The 12,500-nt window shown below is 41.2% G+C and overlaps 1 protein-coding gene across 2 annotated transcripts in view; it reads right to left on the reverse strand.

The window, feature by feature from the left end:
• efr3ba (EFR3 homolog Ba (S. cerevisiae)) overlaps positions 1–12,500 on the reverse strand; it is a 48,263-nt gene that overhangs the window by 7,385 nt on the left and 28,378 nt on the right. For both annotated transcript variants that reach the window (XM_063184301.1, XM_063184304.1), the window contains 9 exons: positions 9,303–9,438; positions 7,849–8,007; positions 5,773–5,884; positions 4,357–4,408; positions 3,781–3,953; positions 3,447–3,522; positions 2,491–2,652; positions 1,375–1,500; positions 646–713 (listed from right to left, as the gene is read on the reverse strand). In XM_063184301.1, the coding sequence (XP_063040371.1) occupies positions 646–713; positions 1,375–1,500; positions 2,491–2,652; positions 3,447–3,522; positions 3,781–3,953; positions 4,357–4,408; positions 5,773–5,884; positions 7,849–8,007; positions 9,303–9,438 (1,064 nt within the window). The remainder of the gene's footprint in view (positions 1–645; positions 714–1,374; positions 1,501–2,490; positions 2,653–3,446; positions 3,523–3,780; positions 3,954–4,356; positions 4,409–5,772; positions 5,885–7,848; positions 8,008–9,302; positions 9,439–12,500) is intronic.

Raw genomic sequence — 12,500 nt, forward strand, 5'->3', positions numbered from 1 at the left:
AAGGTTTATTCTCTACAGTCAATGATATATGTTAATAGTGTGTGGAGAAGTTCTGTAATGTACAGTGTTGACTAAAATGACGAAAATGATGAAAATTGATGAAAATTGACTAAGACTAAAATTGATTTTCGTCATTTAGACTAAGACTAAGACTAAATTGGGAAGGCAATGACTAAAATATGACTAAGACTAAAATTGATTTTCGTCATTGTGACTAAGACTACGACTAAATTAAAAAAAGCTGACAAAATTAACACTGTTACAAACACACCAAAGATAGAGATGGAGAAAACACACACATGAACTGTGTGTGGATGTTGTCGGAAAATAAATCATTTTGCCTTTCGTCATTCACGGGGTCTTCAGATGATGCACACAGCCAACTGAAAGACGGCGTGGGAACGCACAAGACCAATGTTTGTTTTCTTCTTTGCAGTAACTCAAAGGCGAGCTATTCATCAGCATAGAGGTATCAGGAATAAAAAAGACAAGACTCAATATTGACCAGCTCACAATATCACAATGTTTCAATTCAAAGAAATGGCACCGGTTTGCGAAATGGTTTGAAAGTCCACTAAGACATGAGTCATCTAATGACTGAGATACAAGGAGGAAACATTCAGGTATATTGTAAAGCCATCTGACCTTGGTTTCTCCACAAACACATCCTCTGGCAGTAAATATGGGACGCTCTTCTGACGACCTTCAATCACCTGGAGACAGAAAGGGAACAAACATCACCCTGTACTTACTATATGGAAACTGTTGTCTGCTTAGTGCAATACGGCAAGTTGCGACTTATTCACTGCTACACAATTTGTGACATTTCTAAGCAGAGGTGTATGAAGTAGAAGCAGAAGTAAAAGAAGAATAAAAAACCCTGGGTTGCGTTGAACGAAAGCGCTGTAGCTAACTAATTAGCTACTTTCATGAGTACAGACTGCAGTAGTAGCTAACTACTGTAGCTTACTCCTGTATCTCAACCTAATGAATCCTTCGCTTAGTTTCGACACCTCATATGTAAGATATTTCCATTATAAATTGTGGGTGACTTCCGACCATGCACCATATTAAGTGCTAAGTACCTCAACTGAGTTTCCACTTCCACTACCACTAGTAATCATTTTTCAATGTCATGACCAAACGTTAGTGACTGCTCACCCCTCCTTTAGCCACTAATCCATTCTCAATTCAGCCGTTCCAGACCCTTGGTATGTATGAATTAGTATGGTAAGACCAAGCTACTAGAATTGTACTTACATCATGGAGTTACTTCTACTTCTATTTTATACACATTTGTTTCTAAGAGGGTATAATAACAAGCCACTTAATGAGGAAATAGAATTTCTGTGGAATAATAAAATCAGCCCAAACCTCGTGGACGTGCTGGCAGAAGGTTGGCACGGTGGTCAACTGGCAGATGAGGTTCAGGTAGGCCGCTGAGAGGGCATGAATGGCACAGCGATTGTACACGGGCAGCGACTCCTCGCCTGCTAAGTCCTGGCAAGAGAAACAACCAAGGGCAAGATGGTGAACAGAACAAAAAGACCCCATTCTCTGGGTGCATTCCAATATGCGACCTTGCGTCCTCCTCTTGTGTTTGTGGCCTCACGTTTTGCTGATGCCCCGCATCCGTGAAGAAAACAATTAAGTTTCCCCGCTGTCAGCCTAGCCACAACAGTTGTTTGGGGGACTACTCTTCATTCACCATCCACTTTGCAAATGAGAAAATGACTTTACAACTGAGCTTTTGCGAGATATTGCAATATAATGCTGTTGTCAGTGATGTCATCATGACATATTACTTCCTGGTACAAGGACGCAAGTCCGCATATTGGAATGCACCCTCTCACTGATCAGCCCCCACCCCACCTCCTTCCATACTGGCTGCCCTTGGATCTATCTATCTGCAACCTTCGGATGGATGCAGCGATCCTTTGTTTGAGAGTGGGGTGAGCCATGCTAGCTCTTGCTGCCCCTGCTAAGAACCCAAACACCAAGACCTGGCACTGTCAAGCATCCCTATAGTGCACAGGGTTGCCAGATCAGGCTCATGATTTCCAGCCCAAAAAATGCTCAAAACTGGCCTGGAAGCACTAAATCCCGCTCAATTCTATTGATTTCTATGGCCAAAAATTGGGCAGGTTTTTTTCTGCTAAATGCCATTTTTACCTACAGACGGCTGTCCTAAGCAGCGGGAAACCGCCCAATCTGGCAACACTGATAGTGCATAAGCTAAAACAAAAGCCAAAGCCATTACAGTGACTTGTGCCAAAGCCACCATTGTCATCAAAGACAAGAAAGCTCCCGCACACTGTTCTCATTTGCAAGGTTTGGTCACCGTTTCGGTCACCTCGCAAATGTGAACAGTGTGCGGGAGCTTTCTTGTCTTTAACGTTGGTGACCCAGGGGTTCCACTCCTACGCACCTGACCAAAGGAGGTGTGCAAGAATTCTACACTTGCCAAAGCCAACGTGCCATGTACCGTACCTGCAAGGCCAAGGCCAGCCTGATGAGGTCCACCACCACCTCCTCATTGGCCAGCTCCATGGACAGCAGGGCGAGTAGGGAGAAGAGGGACTCAAAGTGGCGCTGAGAGCTGTTCTCTTCTTTACAGACCAGGTAGATGTGTCGATACAACCTCTGGGAGTTCTGGTAGGCAAGAAGTGGGACAGGTGCGGGACAAAATAAAATAACTAAGGTCCGAAACGTTGTGCCATTGAACAACTGGGAGCATTAAAGGAACAGACCACCCTTTTTTGATTTTCACATATTTGCAGTGTTTCCCAGCATTATTCATGAATGTGCATATCATTTTCTTCTCAGTGTTTTCGGTACAAAGATTTATTGGATCAGAATTATTAGCATAGCTTAGCATAATCACTGGAAGTAACTGGTATCTTTAGCATCAAGCCACAAGTGATCACTGGACGGAATTAAATTGCCGTTTTACACTCTGGTGAATTTTACATTCATTTTAAAATGGTTTATAAGTACATTTGATGATGTTTTATTTTGTACCATAGACTTGCACTACTTTGCCTAATTTGGCCATACTGTTAAACGGGCCAATGCAAACACATAGACCAAAATGATATGCACATTCATGAATAATGCTTTGGAATACAACAAATATGTGAACATCAAAAAAGAGTGGTCTGTTCCTTTAACAGTGTTGCGGACATGTATTATTTACTTCAGTTCTGTCAGGCAACACATGGTAAGGGTAGAGTTCTAACAACTGGATCAACTAGATTTTGATATTTACTAATTCACTTGTAAATTATTCAACACTGATATTTGCGGATTATGTTGCAACAAAACATTCACATAATATTAATTAACCAGGTCCAGGCTCATTACTTTACAACATTTCTTTTTAAGGAAATCTTGAAGTGTATAAAAAAAACAAAGGACAAAAAATCAAAAAGGTTTTCCAGACATACCTTCTTCATGAATAGATTGTCTTGTCTGGAGCATTTATCCACCTTCAGTTTCAGCACTGCGATATCTGCGATTATACTGAACACCAGCAGACAAAAAGGGTTCATGTTAATAGCATAGGCCAGTTGGGAAAATGTAGTTTGGAGGATTTTATTGTCAGTTAGTCTAGTCTGAAATTGTGAATAATCAAAACTCTTATAACATAACAATCGTCTTTCAATCATACTTTCCACCTGATATAAAAGTGATAAAGTTAATGAATAAGTCTATTTTTTAAGTGCCATAGAGATTTTAATTTGTTTGTTCAGCGCTTCTGTCCTTGCAGTACAAGCAGACCTGATGGAGGAGATTTTTAGGCGGTTGTCATGGCGATCGATGATGCTGATGAGAATCTCCAGGACCAGCAGGCGCACCTCGGCGTCCTCCATCAGCGTGAAGGAGAGCAGCGGGTCCAGGAAGGAGGTGGGCAGGGCTGTCAGCATGTTGGTGGTCTGGAAGCCCACCGTCACCTGGAGCCAGACAGACAGGGCGGAGGGAAAGAGGGAGAGAGTCTTCATTTCTTTCTGTAATATTTTGGCAGCATTACACTAAATCGATGAGCGGTCTTGTCCGCGACCGTGACATGTGTATGTGTGCGTGTGATGGCAAATGGGGAGATGGAGAAAGCGTGCGGTCCCTTCATGACCGTCACAGTAGTTCAAGTATTATTTTATCGGCTTTATTATAGGCAAAAATCTGATACCGTTATTTACAGATATTACATTTTTATGCTACTATCGAGGCGATATTATCGGACATCCCTAAACAAAATTATTTGATTCTGAATGATTCATTCGGAATTAATAACATGATGTAAACAAAGCCATTGAGACCATTTTTTCAGGACATTCAAGACACAAAACACTGACATACCTGTAAGAGTGACTTCAGTAGCATGACTTGAATCATGCGGCTGCCCTCGAACCTACCAGAGAGAGCAGGGAAAAAAACACAAAAACGTCAGACATCCCTGCCAAGCCTCACACAGCCCTGAGGCACACATAACAGACTGCATCTCTTTCACAGTGTAGCCTGGAAGCTCACTCACTTAGCGAAGTACAAAGGCGGTTATTTATTCATGAGATGAACAAACACTCTGGCACCACTATTGGAATTAAACTGGGACATTAAATTGAAATGCAGACAGAGTAGTCTATTGCAAGACAGGAAGAAAATGCTGCTGAAACAAGAACAAGATTGATCCCCCAAAGCCATCATGTCTTCAACAATAATGGCCCTGAAAAAGCGCCAGTGCACTGTGTACTGTGGCACTGTCACATGTCATTATTGTGCTTTGCCCTCATAAAGGCACAGACTGGTTTATACCCTAATCTTGTATTCATTTTCTTCATACAGAGGGTCTGTAATAGCTGAATGGACAAAAAGATTATAGTTTGGAGGAGTTAACTCTTGAAGTTTGTGATTTTACCCAATCACTTTGGTCAATTAATTAGCTATCCAATGAACCAGTGAACAAATGAAATTAATGAACCAATAAATCCATAAATAATAATAATAAAAAAACAGTGGTTCATGAATCAAGGAACTGGTGGTTCATGAGTCAATGAACCAATGAACTGATTTGTAAAGCAGAGACTCATTGATTCATGAACCAGTGAGCAAAAGGACCAGGAATTCAATGAAACAGGGAACCAATAAATGATTCCAACATGGATGTACATAAATGCATAGGTTCACGAACAAGTGGAAGGTGGATCACTGATTCACTGATGCATCATATGCTTCCAATAATATCCGTGCATGGTTGCTTCAAAAATTGCCCTTTGCACTAACTATGTCATTGCTACAGCTGATGTGATGATTTTTGCAACACATTATTGGTCATTAGGACCTAGCTAGGCTCCTACCAGGGCTTGACGTTAACTTTTTTTGTCCCCCGGCCACTGTGGCTAGTGGAGTCACTAGTCATTTAGCCTTTCTGCTAGCCAGTTTTGTTCTGAGTTTTTTTTCTTTAGAATAGGCTTGCGTTTATAATACAAACAATTGGCGAAACTACTGTGATTTGTCACACCAAAGAACAAGTTATCCGTCAAGGTGGCAAGTGAGACTGAAATTGTTACTAGCCACTGCCAAGTTCTACCAGCATTTGGCCGGTTGGCAGGTGCCAGTGTCAAGCCCTGGCTCCTACGATAGGTGTGTCTAGTCTACATTATGGGTCATTAGGACCTATAGCTAGGCTCCTACGCTAGGCGTGTAAGTCTAGTCTACTACGAAGGACGCGGAGGGAGCCAGTACATGAACAAGTCTGCTCTCAGAGGGTTCTCCCACCCTGTGTTGGCCGAGCCGAGGGCCGGGTACATCCCAGGCACAGGGATCTTCCCCATTATGAAAAGCATCACCTCCGAACGCTGGTAGGTCGGCAGCGTGCCCGCAAACGAACCTGAGAGGGAGAGAGAGAGAGAGAGAGAGAGAGAGAGAGAGAGAGAGAGAGAGAGAGAGAGAGAGAGAGAGAGAAAGAACGAATGAGAACGAGGGAGAGATGATTATGTAAGGGTTAACGTTCGGCGAGAAGGTCGCTACCGTGGAATAGCAGCACGACAGAGAGAATCTTTAGACCCCGACGCGGAGCGGATTCCACAAAGCGACCGACTCGCCGAAAGTTAACCCGCTTATTATATGGATATACTTAAATGATTCACACATGGCGGGGACATTTCTTTAGGCCTATTTAATGTTAAGTCTATTATAGTTTTTAATGTCAAAAGATTGTTGCTGCGCAAAACAAAACAGTGCCGTTGTGGAACCACAGATACTCTAGGAAGGGCTGTGGTGGAACAACGCTAAGCAACAGCTAGGTAGCCAGGACAACAGGTGTTGTCTATCACAGCAGCTGATTAGAGTCTTATTGAAAAGTCGCTTTAGCAGTGAAAAGTCTTGTTGCCATTGACAGCGGTCTGTTATAGACCAACCCGTCCGTTATCGAAAAATAACAGACGTGCGAACGTTGGGGAGCCCCGTTGAAATGAATGGAGCATTCGACCGATGACGTCACACCATATAATAAGTAAGGAATAACGGCCGGCGAGGTGACTGGTACCACAGAGTTAATGGTGAGACGGAGGCTTAGAACTCGGGCGACATGCCTTCGCCAAGACATCAACTTCATGGAACCAGTCCACCTCGGAGGTCATTATCCTGCTTATCTGCCGTTAGGGTAGGGTATTTTGTTTAAATCTATACCTGTCTGTAAAGTTGTGAGAACCATGCCAAGTGACAACTGCACCAGAATCTGGTGAGCAAGATAGACGCTTCACTATCACACATATGTAACTTAGACGCGCCTAGAATCTTCATTTGGAATGCCGACGGAGTGATTTTTTGAATGTTCCGTAGATCATGTGCATGATAGCGTCGACATTCCAAACGGAGATTCTAGGCGCGTCTAAGTTACACGCGCCGTGATAGACGCTTGACCGGTTCCATGGACTTAATAATCACTCCATCAGCCAATCAGAAAAGAGAATTCCGTTGCAAAGGCAGATAACTACTAACAATAATATGTTTTTGTAAATTTATATCGCAATTCATTTTATTATGGAGAAGAAACATCATAAACTTTTTAGCATAAACATCATAATCCTTTTTAGCATGTAGCATGCACTGTGTTTATTGTTTTGCACCAATGCTGCTGCTACATTTCCTCAGCATATACGTAATGTTACTGTGATTTCACTTTCAGTGTTTGCTCAATATCCAAACTATCAGGTTTCATGTAGTGTCACGGCCCACATGGTAGTGAACTTAAACATTCCAGTAAGTATTGATCCAAGCACACACACAGACACACACACACACACACACACACACACACACACACACACACTAGTGGTGTGGATCGGCACTGCCCTCACGATCCGATTCGATCACGATTCGGGAGGTAGCGATTCGATTCGATTCGATTCGATTCTATGCGATCCGATCCGATCCGATCCGATCCGATTCAATTCTACAATGCATTGCAATGCATTACATTTCTACTGAAAGCAAAGCAAATGTTTAATCAGTCATGATGAGGCAATACAAGTAGTCAGATACTGAGCAACAATTTATTGGCCTTTTTCTGTATTAGTCTGTAACAGTCTTGCAATGTTTTGAAGTGCTTTTATTTCATTTAACAGTCATTTGCTCCCGAAATATCCATGTAAGTAAATTAAAAAATTGCCGGATCGATTCTGGAACTTGCCGGATCGATTCTGGATCGTCCATGCTCCGCATCGATTCAGATCGCCAAATCCATAATTGTTGACACCACTAACACACACACACACACACACACACACACACACACACACACACACACACACACACACACACACACACACACACACACACACACATTATTACCGATTGTCTTGATGACAGACTCCTGCAGCTGTCTCTCCTCGTGCTCCTTGATGATCTTGGAGCCGATGTTGCTGTAGTCGTAGGCGCCCGTCAGCTCGTAGTCCACACTCAGCCGCAGCTGCTTCAGCAGGGTGTTAAACACCTCCAGCACTGTGGGCCCTGCAGAGGTGTCAAAAGTAAAAGTTAAAAAAAGACACCCAGTTTCTTTCAAACACAAGTAACTTATCTGAGTAACCAGTAGAAACATATACAGTAATAACAACACAGTCCATCTATCTCATTAGGTACAATGGAGTAAATGGTGTTACAGATATGTAATGCCATGTGCTAGTGTTGTAATTACACCACAAATGTACTTTTACACCTCTGGGGCCCTGCACACAACACAGCACCAAACGGCAGCGCACACCACCTCCTCATTACTGCTGAGATAACGCATATTACTACTCTTGTATGCAGGAGTGTGCAATATGTTTAAATCTGTCTTGCGATGTTGTGTTTTATGTGTAGGTAGCTAGACACCTTTGGGATCAATTGTCATTTTCTTTGGGATCAATTAAGTACTGCAACTCTACTCTACTCTACTAACACAACATCTAACTCTACTGATGCATTAAAAGCAAGAATGTGTCATAAGATACAATACAAGTTCTATAAATACGCAATTAAAAGGATAATACCGGTAGGAATACTTTTGTTCAGTATTAATATAGTATAGCAGTGTTTCCCAACCAGGGGTACGTGTACCACTAGGGGTACGCGAGCACACTGCAGGGGGTACTTGGAAAAATGTTTTTATTATAACAAATGTATTGAACAGTCACATCATCATCAGGACAGAGAAAGCGATATAAAACATTAATTAGGGGGTACTCATGGCACAACTAAGAGGCTTAGGGGGTACGCGAGACAGAAAAGGTTGGGAAACACTGTAGTATAGTACTGTAGTATACAGAGTAGTAGATTACATGGAAAAGAGAAACCCAGAATAGAAAAGAGAGGTGAAAACTACAGTACATACAGCCTACATCCCTACCACGCGCTGTTATACGGACCTCTCTATTCACTTGCAAAAAATTATGACTATTAGTATCATGCATTTTAAACGAGTGACACAATTCCAAATTCCAAAACAAAACAACGGCAACAGGCTGATCCCCGGGTGCAGGTGATATTGGAAGCCACAGAGTCCCCTAGTGGAGTAAATGTGCAGTGCGGCCTCCAGGGTTGCCAGATGAGACTGATGATTTCCAGCCCAAAAAATGCTCACAACGTGCCTGGAAGCACTAAATCGTGCCCAAATTGAGCTACACTCTAATGGTTTCTGGCCATAAATTAGCAGAAAAACCCACCCTTTACCCATTTTAACCCTCAGATGGCCATCCTAAGCAGCCCAATCGGGCGGGACACAGCCCAATCTGGCAACACTGGTGGCCTCCCCTCCCCTGTCGTACCTACGGAGCCGCTGGCCTCAATCACCGCTGCCTCAGACAGCACCTGTACGATCCCTGCACGCACTCGGGCCGAGCTTTTACTGTTCGCATCCAGGTGCCCCAGCAGCTGTTGAATCACCAGGTGGGAGTGCTGGGACTGTGGAAATGTGCAATAGAATATAATATTACACTGAACAGCAACATGAAACTAAAATGAAAATAATGCAGATTCTACAGCGTAAGATCCTAACTACATTGTAGAAGGAGACAGTATCAAAAGCAAAAAGCGATGGCAATACCCCCATCACCCCAGCAAATCACATACTGAATGCAATAATATTATTTTTAGCAAATTAGTATATAATTATAGAAGTGTATGGTAGCACTTTACAATAACCTTCCGCTATAAACAGTTAATAAACAGTTAGCAAACAGTTAACTATTAGTTAACTAAAGGTTTACTATACATATATAGGTGTATACTAAACACTTACAAAGTTTTAAAATATATTTATTAGTCCTTCTGTAACACTTAATAGAACATAATTATAAGTTACTTAATATATTATTAAAAAATACTTTTATGATTAATTAACTAACATATCAACAGTAACTTAAGCATAACAAGTGACTTATAAACTGTTAACTAATTATTACTTAATATATTATAATTATTAGTTGTAGTTTACAATTTATAGTTCAATATTAACTAAGTACTTATTATTTAATCATTAATACATTGTAATTAAATATTTTTTAAGTGTTAATATTAACTAAACTATGGTTAATTACTTATAAATCATTTAATAATAATTATGTATAGTATTTATTAATGTATTACTAATGTTTAAAATTCAGTATGGGGAACCTTATGGTGAAGTTGGTTGAGCTTTATTAATGTATAACTAATGTTTAAAATTCTGCATTGAGAACCTTATTGTGAAGTTGGTTGAGCTTTACTAATGTTTTACTAATGTTTAAAATCCAGTATGGGGAACCTTATGGTGAAGTTGGTTGAGTTTTATTAATGTATAACTAATGTTTAAAATTCTGCATTGAGAACCTTATTGTGAAGTTGGTTGAGCTTTACTAATGTTTTACTAATGTTTAAAATTCAGTTAGGGGAACCTTATGGTGAAGTTGGTTGAACTTAATTAATATATAACTACTGTTTAAAATTCAGTATGGGGAACCTTATGGTGAAGTTGATTGAGCTTAATTAATATATAACTAATATTTAACATTCAGAATGGGGAACCTTATGGTGAAGTTGGTTGAGATTAGTTAATATGTAACATTAAAGTGATACTGTCCCATTTTTGGACATAAGCTCATATTACACCTCCCCTTGAGTCAAGTTATTGAGTTTTACCTTTCCCTTATTTTTTGTTTTACCTGTACTTCTTGTCGTTCTCCGAGTACGGCAGTGCAAATTTTATCTCCAAGCTAGCAGTTAACATTGAGTTCTGAGACCAGCTAGCCGCCAGCTGGTCTCATAGGACTCAATGTTAACTGCTAGCATGGAGGTAAAATTTGCACTGCCATGCTAGAACGGTTGAACATACAGGAGGAGAAAGGTAAAACTCAATAATTTAACTCAAGGGGATGTGTAATATGAGCCTATTTCCAGAAATTGGACAGTATCACTAGAAATGATCACAGTACAAATGATTTTCACTTGGTCTCAAGAAATACATTTTCACACTGTTAGAAAGAGAGAAAAGAATTATCAACTAGAAATGCATTCAGAGAACGCAGACCTCCGCCAAGGAAGTTCAGTTCATTTTGGACATAGCTATAGAGTCATAATGAAGTTTCATGCATTTAGGCCTATAGGCTGCATAGCATTTGTGTTCAGGTAATTGAACCGTCAAGTTGTAACCAAATTACAGTTCTCTCTGTCTCTTTTATCATTTCCATGTCCTCTAGCTGTGGACTGTTTAGTTCACCTTTGATTGTTTTATGTCAAAGTGATAGTTCATGCTTTAGCCTATGCCTTCTGTGACTTGCCAATGCTCATTGCTACATATTAGTCACATTGTTGATGATTGGCAGCATGCCTTTCATTAGGCTACCATCTAAAACAAAATAAAAAATTAAAAGCACAATTTTCATTGGCCAACACCCATAGTAGGCCTACATATTCTACAGCAGTGCAGCGGTCCCCAACCCAGAACGCAGTAATAGGCCTATATAGTCCTATATATTTTTTTTGTAATAACAAGACAACATACTGTAGGGCTACTTTGAGCCGTTCACTTAGCCTAATTATTTAATCAGAATGAAACGCCAAGAATCACCCAGTGGCAGTGCATGGATGGTTGGGGAGTGTCAGTTATTGTTTTGGGCTATTTCGCAGGGCTAAACAAACTTTTGAGAGGTAAATCCACTGTATCATTTCTAGCTGTTTCAATATCGTGACACCAACGTTGTGCTACAAACGCAATTGCTTAGCGAGAGACATGCCGACTCGACTGGCCGCAGCTAGCGGGCTGGCCCGGACAAAAGCGGGCTGACGGTGATCTCATCAAAAGGGGGCTAGGTGCTAAAGATGGCCGCCGGGCCAGGTTGTGGGGCTAAGGGCCGCTTTCCCTGGCCCGTCGAATTCGATGGGCCAGCAAGCACCGCTGAGGCTCGGAGGCGGGGTCAACCTCGGGCGATATAGCCCACGTGCGATATAGCCTACCAGACCTTCGGCGATAATAGCGCAAAAGCTAAATAAGCCGACATAAATGTCATGTGTGAGTATTTGTGAGACACTTTTTATTGGTGTCCAGTGGAAAGCATGCCAAATCACGATAATGGCACAAGAGTTGGCGGCTAAAAGCAGAAAAAAGCCGACATGACTTAGCTATGACATCCCAAGTTTAAGTGTGTGGTGCCCATGATGCCCTGATAACAACAAAAAAGTTATGTTGGCTAAATAACTTTAAAAACACAAACAGAAGTGCCAAAGTTGCATCTTATGAAATTATGCCATAAGAAAGCCAAACACCCCAAACTAATAATTTGCCCAGAATTTTAGCGATAAGTCCCCCTGTGCTTTCACGCCATGGTGAATCTAAGCTAAAGAGTCCTAATCTAAAAGATATATAGGTCTAAATATATAAATAACCAGCGATCTCCTTCTCCTACAGACATGTGTTAGGGCTTGTTCGAAAGCTGAGATTCTTAGCTTTTTACAGTTTTTTACGGAACGTTTTTATGTTCTTTCATTAA

Source organism: Engraulis encrasicolus, chromosome 19 (assembly GCF_034702125.1).
Source record: "Engraulis encrasicolus isolate BLACKSEA-1 chromosome 19, IST_EnEncr_1.0, whole genome shotgun sequence".
Taxonomy (NCBI): domain Eukaryota; kingdom Metazoa; phylum Chordata; class Actinopteri; order Clupeiformes; family Engraulidae; genus Engraulis; species Engraulis encrasicolus.